General features: G+C 40.8%; 1 protein-coding gene across 2 annotated transcripts in view; it reads left to right on the forward strand.

Annotated features, from left to right (window-relative positions):
• The window catches only part of FAM120B (family with sequence similarity 120B), a 61,066-nt gene that overhangs the window by 26,800 nt on the left and 13,767 nt on the right, over positions 1-20,499 (forward strand). For both annotated transcript variants that reach the window (XM_053297736.1, XM_053297746.1), the window contains exons 6-7: positions 2,315-2,407; positions 17,578-17,784. In XM_053297736.1, coding sequence (XP_053153711.1) covers positions 2,315-2,407; positions 17,578-17,784 — 300 coding nt within the window. The remainder of the gene's footprint in view (positions 1-2,314; positions 2,408-17,577; positions 17,785-20,499) is intronic.

Raw genomic sequence — 20,499 nt, forward strand, 5'->3', positions numbered from 1 at the left:
CTGAGCTTTCCCCCTTTATACTCTTGTATTATTGCAAGATCTGAGTCAGAATCCAGAAAGTGACTTAGGTGAAACTCTCCTGAGTTTTAAAAGTAGCTTGCCATTTGGTGGGGCTGTTATTTGAAAATCTCTGTTGAGGGCCTGGAATTATTTCCACTGTTTTTTGGATCATGGCCATGAATGATCATAAGGCATGATCCAGTGGCCCAAGTGACATTTGAAGACAGAGCAGCCAGTGCACATTATGGTATTCTGTTTAAGCAGAGGATGCCTTATATTCTCTAATAACAGTAATATCTCCAGAATGATGCATGCATGGAATCTTCCCCAATAATTCAAAATTATGGGGCAGTCGTAACTTGCACAGAGTTCTTATGTCTATTGGAATCCTGTGTAATTTTGGATTATAGTATTTATTCATTACATTTCTATACTGCCCATATAACAAATTATGGCAATCATGTTCTTCTCCTCCCCCGCGCCCTGCCCCTAATTTGATTTTTTCTTCACCTCCACTTCTACCATTTCACAAGTTGTATCTTTACATCATAAAGCAGTCAGGAATACAGACAAAGTATTTTATAGGCTCTGATGTTGGATTTTTGTCCAAAATCCAACCAAGAATACTAATAATTTTTTTAAACTTTTTTTTTTTTAAATGGAGATGAGACATGGGTGAAAGGGACAGAAGAACAATTATTGCAGAGTTGGCTTTCTTGCACCTGAGGAGTGGAATAAGGAGTAAACTGCTAATAAATATTTTTTCAAATTTAGTTCTTGTCTGTTCAGCAGCTTACTTTGAATTTATCTAGCACACTGTTGGGTCATGTTGCTTATAGTCCATTTATACATGATTGTCTATTTTGTCAGATGTTCTTGTATTAGGAAAGCATCTAGAGTTTTGTAGGAATGTGTGATCATAATGTGAGGTCTCTCCTTAATTACTCATAGTAAGAAAAATGCACTCTGCACCTTCCCAAGGCCACTTTATTCCTACTTCAGATCATTTATTTATTTACTTACGTACTTACATACTTACTTACTACATTTTATACCACCTTTCTGCTTTGACAAAGGCACCCAAAGTGATTTACAATATTAAAAGAAACAAATAACAGATTAATAAAACGTTGTCTCAGGCTGTTGGTCTTTTCGGGAGCTGAGGACAAAACTCCCTGGCCCCAGTGCATCCTGTGTTATGTTATGTTATCATTCAAGATTGAACCCTGGCACAAATTCAGTAGTGCATATAAGGCCTGAGTTTTGTTTTTAAAAGAATGTTTTAAATATTTTAAATGAAGGATAACTTTTTAAAAAAACACAACCCTACAGATATCAGTCAAAGCAGTTTTCAAACTATATAAATCGCCATTGCCTGCAGTAAAAGAGGCAACTAAGGAAAATTGCTCTTGCATGAATCTTTGTTCCTATCTTTGTACCTTTCAGTTGAATCTGACTGCTTAAGTTGCTTCAGCTTTCTATCTGTGTTTCCATTAATTTAGCCAAAACACTAAGGTATTTTTTAAAAAAGGTATCACCCCTCTTCTTCCCTACCCTTCAGACTTTAGAACTTCATTACATGCAACAACAGTCCTGATTAACAAAGAGCAAGGAAGCAACCATCTGTGTAATAACTACAGTACATTTGAGCAGAAGTAACATTTGATGTACTATTGATCAGAAGTAGCACCTCTAGTGATTAAAGAAAATAACAAGAAGGAAGCAACATACCATCTCTCCACTGTCACCAGAAACTGCTAAAAATCTGGTCGAATTGCATGAACCCCATACAGTATGTTTCCACATTATGTGGAATGTTCCATATGAGACATTGTTGTATTATGTCTTGAATGAGAAGAATGCTCCATACCGTTCTCATACTAAGTACAGCTGAAAAATTTATTAGCAAAGATGCAGCAGTAGTTTGTGGATCACAATACTAAGTTTGAGCTCTTTCAAGGAAAAGTGCAAATCCTGTACGTATATGTAAAATGTAGTATATGAAGGAAAGAATTCATCATTATGGGGGAACAGTGAGCATTGTGGATATTTGGGACAGCTCATTATAAACCATAAAGGAACAATGAGATGAAAGAGTGGAGGGAATGGCAAAGGGAGTGGAAATAGGGCAAAGAGCTAGAGTTGTGAAAGCCCTCTTTTTGTCAATTGAGTATTAAACTAATGTTCATGAATGAGGCCATGGTGCAAGATGGACATTTCTATAACAAGGAATTTAGATAATGGAGAAAAGCATGATTTTTTTTTTGTTGTTGTTGCTCTGAGCTAAGTTTCTTTTTCAAAAATTCTCTCTTAGGTGGACAGCCTCTCTCTGGAAGACTTGAATGCCTTTATAGCTCAGACTCTGTGCCTGGAGGGGAAGTCAGCCGCTCAGCTTGCAGACTTGCAGGTAGAGACATGACTCATCGACTAACGTAATGCCAGTGGTAACCCCAAGATGAACAAGGGATGGATTTCTCTTTGACCTTTTCTCTCACTCAGTAATTACTCAGGATATTAGGTTTGAGGGTCAATGTGTTATTTGATTATCCTGATTTATTTTACTTGGGGTTCTTCAATTTGTCAGGTCCCAAAGACTGAGAGTAGCAGCTCACACTGCATCCCTCACTTTCCTATTAGCTATTTCTGCCACCCAGGTGTAATTGTACTTTGTCAGCTGAGCCGGGACATAATTCAAACTCCTTCCTTCCATTGCTTTATTATTACCTACCTGCCTGTGTTCCTCTGGCTCTGGCATCCAGATTTGGGTACCATGACAGCTCTCTGACGTGGCCATTGTTTCCCTACCTACCCTCTTAAAATTTTGTCAGTTGTGCTGAAGTCTTGCCTATAGTATTAAATGGAGGGATGAAAGGACAATCATCTGTGTAGAGTACTGGAGTCAGGTTTTGAAAGCTCAGTTACCTGTTCAAACAAGTTTCTTCCTCCCTGGTCCTCAGTGAGCTTACAACGGCCTACTTAAGGAGTCACGGCAAGTTGTTAGGACAAGATTTATTTATTTTTTAATAGGATGAGATTTTTTTATTGAACCAACAAACTACCAAAGCATACAGTACGTTGCCAAAGCACAATTATATACAAAGTGGTTGTTTGTACATGATATATCTACAAAGATTTACACACAAGGATTTGGAAACACACAAGCTATGAAGTATATGCAGGTAGTACTGTAACTCGGGGGTGGGGGATTACAAGGCACATCAGGTAATCGGGGGGGTTACGTCCGACGTCCATTTCCACATTTGTCCCATTGCTGTTTAGAAGAGATACTCTTGTCTTTTTGCACATAACCATACAAACTTTTCCAGAAGAGATTTACTGTCTCATCTGCGTGAACCTCTTGGTCGCGTCTTCCCTCCCTATTCCTATGCACGAGCATTGCATAAATGACATACAAGTTTACTAACCTGATTACGAGAAGGGGAACGTTCCAATTCCCTAGTATGGGGGCACCCGTTCTGTCCCGTTTCCTTGAAGGTTTCTTTCTGGGACCTCGAAAGGAGGTTCTATTGCTCAAACCCGAGGTTAGTTCTTCCCAAGTCTGTTTTTCCAAATCAGGCCACTCTAACAGCTTGCTTACTCCCTGCCACACTCTTTTGGCTACCACACACTCTTTTAAGAAATGTGAGTGGGTTTCCCTGAATGTTTTGCCTAGCTCACTAGCTTTCTGTTTGCAGGTGATTTTAGGGCACTCTTGCTGGTCCTCTGGGAGACATGGCTTAGCCACATTAAAAGTGGTAGTACTTTATGGTATAAGCGCCACCTTGTTTCCCATAAATGGAAAGGGACTTTTTTCTCTTTAAAGAGAGCGATAGGGTGATCGGGTTGCAACAAGTACTGTGAAGTGCGGTGTTTGTAGCATTTACGTTCTAAATCAGGTTTTAAGAAACCCACTTCTAGAATCTCTCCATAAATTGTTTTCCTTAGCTGCTTAATTGAGGAGGATCCTTTAAATAGATCCGGTTCAACCTTCCATTTTTTAAGTGTGAATAACAAATCTCTCAAGTAGTCCGGGTGTTCTCTTTTTAATACTTGTGTGATATTACCATTGAAAGATCCTTTCCCCCACCATGCTATGCCCCATGCTGACTTGTGCCAACGCAGAGCGAAAAGCGAGACCCAGTTTTTTTGCAGGAGGTTGGACATATCATGGACATTCATGAAAATCCAGTTTCCAAAATTGTAGGACATGAATTCAGTTACAAAATAGGGTTGCAGGGCAGGTAGGGCTAGGCCTCCCCGCTCAACCTCCTTAAATGCTACCGCACGGGCCAAAGGGAAGGACGCTATGTGCCATACTAGACGGAAGATCTGGCTTTCAATTCTCCGAAGGAGATCGAGCGGGGGAGGATAGACTACCGCCAGGTTAGGGGAAGCACAGTCTCTTCCCTGACCCTTCATAGCTTTGGCATAGCATTCCCATCTAGCAACTGCAGATTGTTGTCTGTGATGATTTGTGACAACCATCAGGAGGGAAGCCCTCTACCACTGTCATTTTGGTCAACAAAGGGTAGAATTTCCATTTTACTCCAACACACTCTTACTGGGTGGGGGGGCGGGAGGGGAATGGCAAATGATTTCTAGCCAAGTGACCACAGCCTACACCTTGAACTCCTGAATTGGCATCCTTGTGTTTGGATTATTCAAACTCCACCCCCTCTTGTCTTTAGACAAGCTAATTGAAATCCTGCCCTGTATACTTCCTGAGCAAATCCGTGCACTGCTTCATAAGTTATCATTTTCCAATATGGAGATAATCTCTCTGCATGGACTTTTGAACCCTTATATTAAAGGAATAGTAAATCTAGCACATCATGATGTGCACTTTTCTGCATCACTTTGTGCTGGCAGTGGTCAACATCAATCTGTCTGAAGAACATTGTATGCTACATTCTTGGTCTTGAGTGGAAGATCAGTTTGCTGTAACAAGAGTTGATTTACAAGGAATGTGTATAAGATATGATGATGCAGTTTTCATTGTGGTTTAAACAGGCTGTACCATAATTATTTAACCTTTACCCTAGGCTTGTGATTTTATTTTGTGGTAGTGTGTTTTTGGCGGTGTGTTTAGCAGCTTCTGGAATAAGTTACATATAGGGGGAGGAAGTTTTGGAACTAGGTGAGGCTTCTTTCCCAACCGCCTTATGGAATGTTGAGTTGCTTTGAACAGACATTAGCACTGTTTTAAATACTTCATCTCTCATGATAAGCATGGTAAATGAGCCACTTGCGAGTCCTGTGTCTGTGCCATTTCCCATTGTTCGCTGTCGCATTTACAATGGAATTCCAAGCATGCTCTGTCTGCCCTTTGTGTCCTGTTTGTACCTGCCTTGTTCCCCCACAGCTTAAGAAACAACCTTTTGTTTTTTTGGCTTTCAAGTCTGCTGAATTAACCAGAGAATTTTAGTGCTGTGCAGAATTAGCATTACATCTGCATAGTGTAAGAGAGAAAACAAACACTGTAATTAAATCAGTGTGGCTCTTAACTAAAATAAAATGTTTCTTTTTGTAGAAAAATAATGCACATGGCACAGGATTGCATGTTTAGAACCTTTTGAGTGCCTGGCTTTGTGTCTGCCTTGAAGACATAAAGCAAATACAGCATGAACATGAAATGTTGACATATTTTATAGGCATGTTTACGAGAGCTTTTATATATGTTTGAATTGCTCTGAAGCAGTTTTATCTGAATGAAATGAAGGGAATAATTTTTCCCTGTTTTTGCTATTGATGCTTAGTATCACTCTTGGGGTACCATACGAGGGGGAGAACTGAGGTGACTGCCTCTCAGCCATTGAAGGGTGCAGTTATAAAGCAGGCAGTTTTTCTTGGAGACAATAGCAGATCCAGAAGGGGTCAAATAATATGTTTTGTTAAATTCATAAAATGAAACAGAGATAGAAAACATGTGGGGCATTCCCACATACTGTTGTACATGTTAGATAGAACTCGTGTTTAAATGTAACCTCTGTGATTAACATACAACTAATAAATGACTATAAATAACTATGGACTAAGTGTGGATTCTCAAATAGGATGTGAGTGTAGACTCACTGGTGTTAGGTGAAGTGTAGATTCTCTAATAGCAATATAAAACAGAGGGGAAGAACGGGAGGGGGGCGGTTTCTGGGTTTTAACCACTCTGTAGAAACACTGACACTTAAACCAGGAAAGGTCGGGGAGAACCGGCTTCATTCTGTCCTATGGGAGGGCTGCAGTTTGGCTTCTCGAAGGCGGGGTTATGTAAATTTAAACTTGCAAAGCATTCTGGATCTATGCAAACAAAGGTTTTGAGGGATTCTGGGACGGAGGTGAAAGGACTCACCATGGCTGAGGATGGTGTTGAATTGTTAGACCTTGGTCAAAATGCTGGGAGCTCCAACTGTTTCGCAGGCCCAGTCAGGCTTTCATGCCTGGGACCTATACTCTCATGAGAGGGTGATCCATTAGGGAAGTCACTTATGCAGGTGATTCCCTGTTTCTCCAGTGGATTAGTCCTCTCATGAGCTTGTGAAAACCCATCTGAATTTGAGATCCCGTTCCCTGGGCTCCCCTATTCTGGTTAAAAGATAGACCTCACTTGTGATTTCTCCCTAGTTTCTCAAACTCTCGAACTCCAAGGGGTCCAAATGGGTCTCTTTACCTGAGTGTGGCAAATGCAAATTAGCAAACCCGGGAAATTCTGGGATTGGTTACTTGATTGGTAACTTGAGACTTTGGGTGGGTCCTGGCTAGCCAGGTGAGCACTGTCTGAAGAACAGAGGACTGGAATCTAGTTCTTGACTTTAAAAGCTCATAATGGGCTGAATCTGAAGGGGTCTGTGGTGGTCGCTGGGATTAAAAGTGATATTGCTCAGGAGCCTTGGCATGAAAATTTGCTTGAAATCAGCTTGGCTGGGTGGTAAAAGCCCAATAGCCAGGCATACACTTTACCATGGATTGTACTCTCATGAGTGAGTGGTCAATTGGAAAAGGGCCTAAGGCATACTTCACAAAAGCATCTATGCACTTATAAAAGTGTCAAGACAATCTTGGCAAAATTAGAAGTCTGTCAAGACATTATTGATAAAAAGTCTTGCAAGATGGCCACTTTTTCTTTTTTGGACTTCTCTTATCATGAGCTGCAGTTAAAGACCAAAGTATACCTCCTGACCTGCCCCCCACCCCCACCATGGGAAGGGAAGAAGGCCATCTGGTGCCAAAAACTTCCAAGAAGGTAGATGAACCTTAATTCTTAAGAGGCTGGCACCCCTGCGTAGATGGTAACTTTCTCCTGGTAGTTTATTTATTTTAACATATTTATATAATGCCTACTATCGAAGTCTCTAGGCAGTTTACAATAACAAAAACTCCAAAAGATTCAATATATAATTTAAAATTAAAAACAATAAAATTCTACTAAAACATCTACTTTACTTCAACTTGCTTTATTAGCAAGTCCTTGCATTCTTTGGGTGAACCACTCAGTCAGGAGTCCCTCCCTATGGGGATCACCTTTTTATTCTGGGGTGGAGTTGATCACCCTCCTCACTGGTGGAAGGGGCCGGGGCCCACCTTCCCCAACATATTGGTTTAAAAAATAGACTTGAATGGGAAACAAATTCCGGTTCCTATCCTAATGGTCTAAACCTAAACCACCATACATACATACCTTCATTAATACCTGAGATAGGAAGGGGGTCTTGGAGGAGAAAAATAGTAAGCTCCCAGAGGCATGGGAAGGAAGGGCCAGTGCACCTCCTAAATTACCTGTCCAGGTGCGGTGTAAAGTCAAAACAGGGGAGTGGGGTCCAGAAGGCAAGAGAGAGAGGGGCCAAATGAAACCTCTTTATAGGGCTAAAACAGGTGCTCTGGAGAATTCCAGAGAGTTCCTGCCTATCTGGTGGCAGGACAAAAGGCAAAAAGGTGGTGAAAGGCAGGGAAAATGCTAATTCCAGAGCTATACAGGAAATGGGTGAAGCAGCAAGTGATACTTATGAGAATGGTCTATTGCTGACTCTTAGGATTGAGCGATCCTGAAGGAGATGTCTGGATGACTTTATGTCATAGGGAGGCATGCAGGAAGGAATATAATCAAATGTGTCACCGAAGCAGACAGGCAATGGAGATTCTGATCTCTCATTCTCAGAAGGGCAAAAAATAACTTTACGGAAAGTCAGTTTTAGAGTGTCAGGGTTCCCGCTGCATGACCCTGAAAGGGTGCATGGTTCCTTACAGACATAACTTTTCCGTTCTCTTTCTTGCAGCATTTGCATGTGTCTCTTCTGGACTTCTAAATACTGGTCCTCCATGCCAGGCACCTCATGAAGGGGTATCCACAGAGTCCAAAAAGTGGACTTCCATAACACCATGTACATGCCACGTACTGCTGGGGTAAAAATAAACAAAAGTCACCATCATTCCACTCTAATCCCTGCTTATGCGGGTGGGGGGGGGGCGTGTTGGGGAGGGGTGTGTGCTGATGCCTACCCAGCATGTAGAAGTTCATCACATCCCAGCTGGTGCCCAGAAACATGACAAATGTGCTTCTGTGTGAAGTGCAAGGAGCATCGTACACAGCGTTGTTAATTCTATAATATTTATGTTTTAAAAAACAAATAACCTGCCTTAAAATAAGAGATAAAAGTATCATGAAGCTCAGGACTTCTTAGTTCTGTCCTGCTTCTCTCTTCCTAGCAAGCTAGCACAAGAAGGAAAGAAAAGGATAATCTGGTCTGTACATACCAGAACAAAAATGGCCTTTGACTCATTTAATGGCATGTATCATGATTGGTCAGTGCAATGTTTGTGACCAATTCCAAGAAACCACTGAATTAATTACAGTATTAAAAATAAAAGTTCAAAATGGCTGTTGGAAAGTTCCCTACATGAGAAAATAAACATACAGCATTTCTTGTTGATTGTACCTTTTTCTGAAGTCTAAATGGGTGAAGGAAAAACAAAAGCAGAAAATGGCCATAAACATGTCTCATAAAATAACTCCCTACAAATGGAAAATAGGTGTTGCTGCCTAAATGTGAACATAAACCATAAAAAAGTCAGATGATTCTAAATCCCATGAAAATTGACTTGAATGCTTAACTGTGTACTTAATTTCACATTGGTTATGCTAGGACTTAAACGTGACTGTCTCTGAATTACACTCAAATATAAATAATTATATATAGGATATAGATATAGATAATTGCCCTCAAATATAGGTAAATCCAAAATGATCATTGAAGTGCAGAATGTAGTATCTAGCATAGTATTTGGCCTTGACAATCTCAGGTTTCTTTCTTTATCCTTCCCTCACCCCCATGCCTTTGACAAAAAATTGCAAATCATTTGAATAGGTGGATCTTGGAAGCGGAATAAATGATTAAATAGTCAAATATATCTATTTATATAGATCTATATAAAGCATTATCTGGATCCTGAATGGAGCTGTATTTGTTCTTCAGAGTATCCTTGGAGCATAAACTTGGAGTATTGGTTTGACCTCTTGTTCTTTCCCAAAATTTCTGTCTCCATTACTGCTATGAATATCTCATGTTTGCATTTCATTATGAATAGCAGCAGCAGTATTTGGAATTCTGTGGTCAGGATCTAAAGAACTCTGCTTCCAGTTCCATAGTTGTTTTGGGGGATTTGTGGTTTTGTTTTTTGTTTTTTTAATCTCAAACAAAGCTCTCCCTGAATGCGCGCGCGCGCACACACACACACACACACACACAACCTTTGCTTGCTATACACAAATTGCTTTGGAATCTCAAAGTTTTGGAAGCAGTTTCTGATATGGCACAAGAGCTGCAGTTAACAAATGAATGAATGAATAAAAAGATGATTGATGTGTGTGAGCCCTTGGATAAGCATCTCTTTCGATTCCAGCCTTTTGTTTTTTTTTAAGAACTGAAAGGGATGTTTCCAAAAGAATGCTAGAAAAAGGATTGCATTAGATATTGTTAGGCATGTTAGTATTTAAAATGAGAGGACTGGGGTTTGAGGAGGGAGTGGAACCCTATGGAGACAGTATGGGAAATAAGATCATCAGAGGCCATACTAAAAGACATGAAGATAAACTAGCAATAGCAGACTAGAAATGTTAACTTCTGATGCAAACTGATTTGCATACAACAGCTAAGTCTGAAAACAATGTCTGCTTGTAATAAAAATTCTGAGAAATACTCTTGCTTCAGGCTAGTGTGAAAAAAAGATTGTAAAAAGTGTATGGACAGAGAAGATAGCGCTTATCTGGTTAACCTTTCAACTAAGAGTTCTGTCCTGTTTAAGAGGAGACTCTTAAGTGGCAGAGGCTGCCTAGACTGGGTGAGGCATAGGAGAAGGGAGCCTGCATTAAGCAAGCTGTGGCACGCGCACCTGCCTGTTATCTGCTTTTGCCCCTTCCCTCCTCCACACCTGTCTGCATGCCCTTTGTTACGCAAGAACAGGAATGCACGTTTTCACATCTGCCTATGCTTTCAAGAAGTAGGCAGGTGGTGAAGTGGAGGAGAACCAAGACTATCTGTGGCTCATTCTGATGTCAGTCATCTGAGCGTGAATGTAAAGCAAAGGCAGCGAAGGCTTGAAGTCACAGGGCTGCAGTAATATGTACAGTAGTAGACTGTGCTGAATTTGAAGCTTCTGGTTAATCAGTAATGTTCACCTTACTGGTAAAAGGCAGCAACACTGAAGAACATCTTTGCTCAGCCTTTCCTTCCAGAATATCAGTAGGTCTACATGTACCTCTTTGATGCAAAACTACCTGCTGAAACAATTTGCACACCACATCTGCACTGTCAACAAGCCTGCTTCTGTCCTATTGGGTATATTACAGTTTCCTTATAGAAGTGTACCGTGCAAGTGCCCCTGGTCAGCACTAAAGCAGTGAAGCTATCCCTTAACCTTTCCCTGGTTATTTCTTTTCCAAGTAATGAGCAGGATCTGGATTAGTGGTTTGCTAGCATAAGCTGAGACAGTACCAACCTCTAAACAGTTTGTGCTGCTGTGCAATGTCGCACAAGCAGAAGAAGAGCCAAAGGAGAACAGCAGCAGCCTTATCCAGAATATATATGGGATTGTGCAGAGAGACAGAAGGAAGGGCGAGGGATAGGCCTGAGCCCGTCAGCAGCCTGAGGGGCATGAGTGGCCATGGCAGCACTGGCAGCAAGGAAGGGTCCAGGCAACCACTGCTGCTGTTTGGGGCTACCAAGATCATTGTCAGAGGGAGGCAGGCAGGCAGGCAAGGGATGGGCCTGGTCCTGTCAGTGACCTGAGGGGAACGAGCAGCTATGGCAGTGGAAGCAGCAAGGAAGGGCCTGATCAATCGCTGCTGCCGCTCCTCCTGTAGGAAGGAGCAGGAGTGGGGCTTGGGTAGGGAGGTCTCTGGCTGGGGATAGGAGGCTGCAGCTTTGTCCATAGGCACCAGCAATGCTGTAGCCACGACCAAGAGAGGTGAGGGGGATGGAAGCAACAGGATGGAGGAGGAGGAGCAGGAGTGCAGCTCAGGTGAGGGTGGGCTGATCTCTGAGGTGAGCTGGGCTGTGGCAGGGGAGCAATCAAGTACTAGCATGCAGATGCTCTGCGCAGGTTAAGCTAGTTTAACTTATTCTTCCATGTATTTTTACATCTCATGTGTCTATATTTTAAATGTTTATTTAAATTTATTTATATAATACATTTTAAGCACACTTTCTGACTTGAGTGATTCATTAGAGAGACTTCAAAGTGTAAAACCTAAAGGATACTTTACCAATTCAGTATAACAATGTTGCACACTCTAACCTCTCCATCCCCATTTACAATGCTTCTTTTATCAAAAAACCAACATCATGTTCATTAAGAGCAAGGTATTATGAAGTATAAAATAATAAAATTGCCCTTATTGGGTAAGGCTTCTAGGTGTGTCATATCTGAACAGATGGCCAGCTTCCTCGAGGTATTTATGAGAGTTTGTATAAGTGTTTTATGAATATTGAATTTGATATGGAGTAGCATTTCCTCTGTCATTTTACATACAGATAGAGAACAGATTTTGTGCATAATATTTCTACAAGTACAGATGTGTATTCATTCTGTAACTAATATATTATCTTTGATCAGCTGTACTCTGCACCAGCAAACACCTGCCTTCTTCAGTTTCACCATAAAAGTGCTTTACAATGTATATTCATTGTGTCACTAAGAAAACTCTACAGTATACCGAATATTTTTGTGATCAGGAATCAAGGAGTTGAAGTACCAGTTTTCATTTTGCCTTTTATCTTTGGGTATGCGTACGCAATTACAAAATGCATGCATACCCCATTACGTGTAAAGGGTGTGCATATGTAATATTCGAGGCAGATCTTCTAAAATGTGGCTGTCGGGAATACACTGAGCTGCCACTTCTGAGCTTCTAAAAATATACTTAATTATATGTGTGAATGAGCTTAATAATCGCAATATACCTTAATTTATTTATTTATTTGTTTATCAAATGTTTATACAGCCCTGAACTTTCGAATATAGCAGTTGAGAGTGTTCAAAAGATTTGCCCTGCTTTATTTCAGCATTCCTTTCAATAACTCTGGCCAACATGAATATGGGAAGCTCTGCGTTGACATTAGGGGCTTCCCAGGGCTGCTGCACAATTTGAAAGGCAGCCCTAATAGTGAGCACAATGGGGCTGCTGCGGAATGATTTGTAACCACTTCTGGACAGTCATGTTGCATCCTTCCATTGGAAATAATGGAAATAGCACTGCATGATGTTCCAGAAACGGTTTTAAGTTGTTCCCCAGCAGCTGCATTGCACGACACCATCGAGGTTGCCTTTCGTCTTGCACATCAGCCCTGGCAGGTTTCTAACCTCGACATATCCTGCCCTGTATGCAAGGTCAGTACTGCATTTACCTGAATCCAAGACGAGGTTTTTTCCAAGATTTTTGATATTAGAAATCAGGAAGTCATCTTAAATTTAGAGTCCTGTTCCTTTTGAATAAATGCAGGTATTACCTGTACTTAATCTCTACATTTAAAAGGGATTGTCTTAAAATCAGTGTCTTTTCGATTTGGGTGAATACAGTATTGTTATAAGCCTCATCTAGCAGAGAGGTGAAAGGGTGACTTACTTTCCTAAGGCCACTTAGTGTGTTCATGGCAGAAGCGAGATTTGAACCAGAGGCTTTCTAATTTACAGCTAAGTTCCTGGCCTCTGTGCTAGCTCCCACCATGGAGTATATTTCCCCCCATTTTGTACTTGGGTATGCAATCCAGGAACAAGCAATAAACAGGGAATTGCCCTAAAGACCAGTCCGCACAGCTCTAATGTGTAAACAGCATGGTTTAGTATATCTACAGTGCATATGGGCGGGATGTTTTTGACCCACACTGGGCATCAGCTGCTCCACATGGCTGGCTGTGCAACCTAAATGGTTTGCTTCCTCCTCCTGCCCCACCAGGAAAAGGTACCCATCTTTTCCTGATCTATTTCTCACACACCCCTCTGTGTTCTGCTCATTGCTCACTGCCTAAAACAGGAGCACAAGAAATTGCTTAGTGGCTGTGCCCCCAAAGTGAATCCCTTTGAACTCTAGAAGTGAATTTAACTGCTTTGGGTTTGATTAATAAATACGGCTGTATTTGTAGTGAGTTCCTTGCTCTGTTTTGATTTTCGGATTCTTTTCAGGAGGACACAGAAATGTAAAGTGATATTGCGATCTCTGTTTAGGTTCACTCCAGAGTCTTGGCTTACAGTAAATATCAGTTTTGTTCAACAGAAGTATCACTTTACACAAATCTGCCTGTGAAGCACAGCAAATAAACCTTTCTGGGCATATAAACCCCAAACTGCTGAGCTGTTTACAGTTAAATATTTACTGTGAGGCATTAGAGTCATTTAAGAACTGGTTATTCTTGTTTTGTCTTCCAACAGATGCGTAGTTGGTAAGACCCTCCCTCTTTTCAGCCAGACTATCTTTGCTCCTACCTTGACTAAGCAGGAAGGGCTTAGCTTAAGCTTCAGTCTTTTTTCCCCAGGATGCATATTAAGTGTGTTTTCAAAATAAATGGCATTTTGCATTCTGAACAACCACGAAAGATGGGCAAAGCTGTTATTGTTTCCATAGTCTCCTGTGTGAAGCTAATTGATGCCAACTAAAATTTCCACCTTGCTGAAGTTGTATTTTAACTAAGATTCATGGATATGCTGTAGTTTCCCACAATTACTACTGGTGGTATTTTTGGTAAAAAGAGAGATACCAGGAAGAAGTAAGGGTTTAAACATTAGGTCCTGGGCTAGTAATGCATAAAGTGAAATAATTCCTCTGTTATTTTGGCCTTACGTAACCAAGCTGCTAAAAGCAGATGAATGGCACCCCAAAATTTACCATTTTAATGAATGGAGTACCAAAATTTAGAATTGACACTGTCACCATATTCTTGCCTAAACCTAATGTCCAGAAGTGTTGTATAGATGATGAATCTTTCTAATAAATCCAGCCAGCTCCTTATCTATAAACTATCACACTTGTGTTTGGTCCTCCTAGGTGGGTCTGTGCCATTTTTCACACAATAATTTGTTGCCATTCTGTTTTATGATTTCTACAAGCAAGACACTAATATGCATGCAGTCAGGGAGTAGAGGCAAGGCATCCTGCTGACCTGAGTAGAAGCCTGAGAATCTTAGCTTACAATTTCCAACAAGAGGAAATACTTGAAAATGTAGAAGACATGGATATGGTATTTCAGTGTTGTTTGAGAATACTTCTGTGTCTCTGAAGCACAGTTTGACATTTGGGGTCAGTCACCTGGTTGTGGGCAGATGTAACCCAAGGGAATATTAGCAAGAAGGGATGAAGCCTATTGTGAAAGAGAGACTCCAGGCTGTCCTAGTTGTACAGTATCTTCACCAACTAGGAAAAGATCTTGTGACTATCTCTAGAGTATGGTACACTGGAAATGGAGAGGGCATGCAATTGCAGTATGGGATATGATTAAACAGTTCCATATTAAACTCAAATTAATCTATAACAAATTAGTTTAGGAAATCTGCCAGTGTTTAAGTTCAGTTGTTGTAACTTGGCAGGCTCTCAAGTCCCAAGTTCCACAGAAACCTATACCATTGGCCCTGTTTTATTGGATGGTACAACGTGAGGTTAGAAAGGTAACGTGTGTGTGTGCGCACGCACGCACGCGTACACAAGTTCTGCAGCAAGCAGGGGGTTAGATTAGATAGGCACAATCCAACTCTGTTATTCTAAGTCAGGGATTCTCAACTTTGGGTCCCCAGATGTTATTGGATTTCAGCTCCCATAATCACCAGCCCCAGTGGCCTTTGGTTGGGGATTATGGGAGTTGAAGTCCAATAACATCTGATGACCCAATGTTGAGAATCCCTGTTCTAAGTTATTCTAGAATATTTATTCTAATAAATATTATTAATTAATTCTAAACTAAGAAGAAGTTTATTCTTCTGGCCAATAAAAAGAAAACTCATTCAAGAAAAGCTGAAAGCATATGAAGACACAATATTTTTTTCCTGCTTTCATTTGGCTGTTTTAATACGTACGTTTTTGGATTGTTTTTATTTTATTATATTGGTTTGTTTGACTGCTTGAATTAACCTCCCTGATAACTGTTGTCAAACTGTGGGATAAAAATTAAATAAACACAGAACAGCAGCTCTGGAAGTTGCAGAAAAAATAAGAGGCTTATGGCACCTTGAAGATTAACACATACATGGAAGTATAAACTTTCATACACTAGCGCTTGCTTATTCAGTTTAATCATGTCATACATCTGATGAAGTGGACTCTAGTTGAAGCATCACTTCAATGGTATCTGCACTGCTGGAGTGGCACCTAAAATTAATGAGACTGTCTGTCATTCGTAATAAAGTCATCCATCAAAGACAACATGCACACACCTCACAGCAAGAGCTGCCAGGTGGAACCATGTTCTTACTCTTGTATTACCATGGGCAGCGAGTTTTGACTTGGCTAGGCATCACTGGAAAGCATTCAGGCCAAAGCAGCTTGTGTATAGGTGGTAGGATGACTCCACCAGCAGCAGCGTTCTTCTTCTCCAGTTATTTGGTTTCTTATTATGCCTTCCTGGGAAGCCACCACAGCTGGCATAGCTTCCTTCCCAATCAGGCAGCCACACACTGAGTGTCATCTTGGTGTTGCAGATGTTTGGTACTATAAACAAACAGCAGGGCTGTAGCCATGAGGTTGGCGGGGAGCGGTGTGAGCTATGAGAACCGCATGATAATCCAGGCTTTCTTTGTGCATTTCCAGTTCTTATTTTAAAAGAACAAGTTTATACTTTATGGAGATACAAAGAAAGCACATGCTGGCATTATTCTGCCCAGGTGCTCAGTAACGAGTAAACCTGCTTCTGTCCTGACTGCCAGTAAGTTCCTGGCAAATTACAAAGTTGTAGTAATCAACTATAAAGCCCTAAACAGCATAGGTTTAGGATATTTAAGATAATATCTCCTTCTGTACAGATTCCGCCACTAACTAAGATCACCTGAAGATGTCCATCTACAGATACCGACAGCTAAGCAGGTGCAAACTCAGAGTTGGGCCTTTTCAATAGCCGCTCCTGAGCTTTGGAATGCACTCTCTGCCAAGAGGCAGGGCTTGACTTTCTTGTCTCAGGAAGGCCTTGAAAACATATTTGTTTATCCAAGCATTTGATTGTGTTTAATTGGTTAAAAAATAACTCTATTTAAAGTTAAATTGTGATTATATTGTATTTGTTTGTACACTACCTGGAGACCAAGTGTTTAAGTACTATATATGTATATTTTAATAAAGTACTGGGATAAATGACAAACACAGGCATTAAAAATGTTAAATTTAAAATTTATTTTATTAAAAGTATTTAATACAATCATTATTAAAACATTATTAGATTAACTATATTTAGCGTTTTTTAAAAACTGTTTTTTGTATTGATAAAACTTGTTTTGTCGCCACTACCCTTGAACATGTCCGTAGATCCTCCCCCACCACAAAATGTATGATCACAGGCCTGGCTAGCTTGGCATCCACAGAATTCCATCCATTTTTTTCTCTTTCTCTCCATTGGCCTTTTCATTTTGTATTTGTGTGATGTAGTCCAACCGTACTTATTCTCACCTCTGTGGGAATTAGGTGATGATGAATATTATGTATTACAAATATTTATATATTGCTTTTCAACAAAAATATATTTTCAACATTACATATAAGAAAATGATTCCCTGTCCCAAAAGGATTCACAATCTAGATGGATTTTTCCTATCTAGGGTGTGGCAATGTTGGTAGCCAACAGATCCCTGCAAGATAGAAGGTATCAACAAGTCTAATTACCACATTTCTGATCCATTTTTTCTTCCAGCTCAGTTTTGGGACTATGAGGTCGCTGCAGTATTCACTTCCATAGATGCCATTAACTTCCATAGAAGACATGACTGTCTGACATAGAGAAGAATTTCTGTGACAATAGGAAAAAAAAATATAGAATTTTCTCCAATCCCTAACATACTGGAATCATGCTAAGCACAAACAATGGTTCATCTGTGTATTTATTTATTTATTTATTTGAACAGGTTGCCCAGGTTGATTCAAGAGCAGTACAGCTTGGTTCTCTCTTCATTCGTGGTCTGTCTGTGTTAATTAAGGCCAACAGTGCCTGTGGCTTCCCCTTAAGAATGGTTGATTTAATGCCATGGCATCTATTTGATGGGAAACTTTTTCAAGAAAAATACCAGCAGACTCACAGAGGATGCTCTTTACATGAGCTCTTGGAAGGCAATGTAAGTACATAGGCCAGTTTTAGAAAATACACTTCCTTTCCAGAACACTGAGCTGCTTTTCTGATACATAAAATAAATAAAAATATCTTCAGTGGTTTTACACAATGCACAATCACCCACACTTTCTCTCATTGTGCTGCAGCAAAAAACCACATTGTAAAATTTAAAATAGTTCTTAGTTATTATTGTTTCCAGTGCTGCAATTGCTAAATAGAAGTACAGATTTAGTCATCTTCTTGATATTTGAAGCACCATTACAACAACAAGAATTGCAGTAGCTTTTCGTCTTAATTTGCTGCTAAATTCTGTTAAAATTAGTAGTAATACAGAGACTTTTAGGCGTTTCGGAGCTCTTGTGCTGAAATTTTATTTTTGTCTTGATATGAAAAACCAGAAAAGTTATTTCTTTCAAGTGCCTTTGCCTAGCCAAATGTATCCTTTTTACTTAATCTATAGACAAGGGCTCACAATCACAGCAATGCCAGCAGAAGACAAGCAACTCCCTACACTGCTTCAGTCCCCTGAGCCCACCAAAAATTGATTACAAGGGTCACATCATGGGTGGCTGCAGAGGTGAGGATGGAGGGCCCCGAAACCAGGTGAAGGATGCCTTCTGCTAGTGGAGCTTTGCAGGGTTCCAGACTCTTCCCCCTCCCCATGCAGAGCCACTCATGAAATAGCCCATGTCATTGCTGAACTACCTCAACTCTCAGCAACACTTTTTTGTCAGGCTCAAAGGATTGCAGCAGCTCCGAGAACTGCTTGTGCTAACTCTTTCCCACTTGTGTTGCTGTGCATGTGAGCTAATGTTGGGACCTACTCCTCTCATGGGTCTGCACGAACTATAATGGGTTTGTCTTTGGGGAGGGAGGAGAGCACTGTGGGAAGGGCACTGTTGGCCCACAGTCTTTGGGGAGGAAGAAGAGCACAGCAGTCCTGACCAGAAGTAAACATTTATGAGTGATGTGATGTCATAGGTGCATTGGTATTACAGTGCATTCCACTGGAACTTTTTTAAAGCACTGGGGTATTTATCAAAGATATTTTTTTAAAGCAAGGATAAATTTGATGCTATTCAGCACCAATCTCCCAGCTCTGCTAAGTAGAGAAGAAATAAAATCAGCTGAACCTGCAAAGAGGAGGCATTTAGTTAGTACTTGAGGACAACTTTGCTGAATAGAACATTTTTCTGAGTTCTAAATATCATTGATGCATCTTGGCCATGGAAAGAGACATTGCTGGATAATAAAATGCTATGTGGAATGTCAATTTTAATTCCACTTCCAGTTCACTACAGAAAAACAATGAGTGCTATTCTCATGACACGGGCTGCCTTGGGTAACCCAGGTGGCTCGTGTCATCTAGAGCGCCAGGAGCCCTCCACTGCTGGCTGCTCCAGAAGCAGTTAGCCCTGTTTGCTTACTTAGCATTTTACTGAGTTAAAACGAACCTGTGGTTCATTTACCTCTGTAGGCAATCATCTTCACAATTTGCCCTCAGGTAAAACTACTACCACCCAGCCCTCCACCATTTCCAGCAGCGAGCTGGGGTGAAGAGTGGCTGTGTCGAGCATGGTGGCTGCTCTAATGAGTGCAGCTTCTGTGTTCGTGGTGCGAGACACTCTGGGATGCGGCAGGGGGAAGTCCTCCTGCTCCCAGCTTTTGCCTTCACCACACCGTGTTCATATCGGCACGCAGCACAGCAAAGGCAAAGAAGATGACGCTTGTCTGACGAGGAAAGCAGGCGAGCTCCTGCCTTGCCTGTAGACCTCCACAGTGGCGGCGTTAGGTCATGTGAAGGAGTGTGGAACCTCAGCAACACTACAGTATCTTAGTGTGGAAGCACCCCATTTGCACACCCATGTTGCAAATGAAGTGGCTTGCAAAGCCAGGAGATGAAAAGCACAATGTAAGCATAAGCAAAAAATATTGTACTTGCTTTCAATCACATTGATTGATTGATTGACTGATTGATTAAGTGCCATCAAGTCGGTGTCGACTCTTAGCGACCACATAGATAGATTCTCTCCAGGATGATCTGTCTTCAACCTGGCCTTTAAGGTCTCTCAGTGGTGCATTTATTGCTTTCATAATCAAGTCCATACACCTTGCTGCTGGTCATCCTCTTCTCTTTCCTTCAACTTTTCCCAGCATTATGGACTTCTCAAGGGAGCTGGATCTTTGCATAATGTGTCCGAAGTATGATAGTTTGAATCTGGTCATTTGTGCCATGAGTGAAAATTCTGGATGGATTTGTTCTATGATCCATTTGTTTGTTTTCCTGGCTGCCCATGGTATCCTCAAAAGTCTTCTCCAACACCAAAGTTCAAAAGCGTCAATATCTTTTCTATCTTTTTTCTTTGAAGTCCAGCTTTTGCATCCATAGAGTGTCACAGGAAAAACCATTGTCCGAACTATTCTAATCTTTGTAGGTGTAGACACATCACAGCATCTAAATATCCTTTCCAAGGCCTTCATTGCGACCCTACCAAGTGCTAGTCTGTGGCATATTTCTTGACTGCTGAATCTTTTACTGTTGACAGTCAATCCTAAAAGGCAAAAGCTATCCACCACTTCATTGTCTTCATTATTAAGTCTAAGGCTGGTTGCTGTACACATTGTCATTCGTTTAGTCTTCTTTACATTTAGTTGTAGTCCCATTTTTTCACTGTACTCCTTGACTTTCATTACTAGAGCCTGCAGATCATCCACATTC

The sequence above is a fragment of the Hemicordylus capensis genome, chromosome 1, assembly GCF_027244095.1.
Source record: "Hemicordylus capensis ecotype Gifberg chromosome 1, rHemCap1.1.pri, whole genome shotgun sequence".
In the NCBI taxonomy this organism is placed as follows: Eukaryota; Metazoa; Chordata; class Lepidosauria; order Squamata; family Cordylidae; genus Hemicordylus; species Hemicordylus capensis.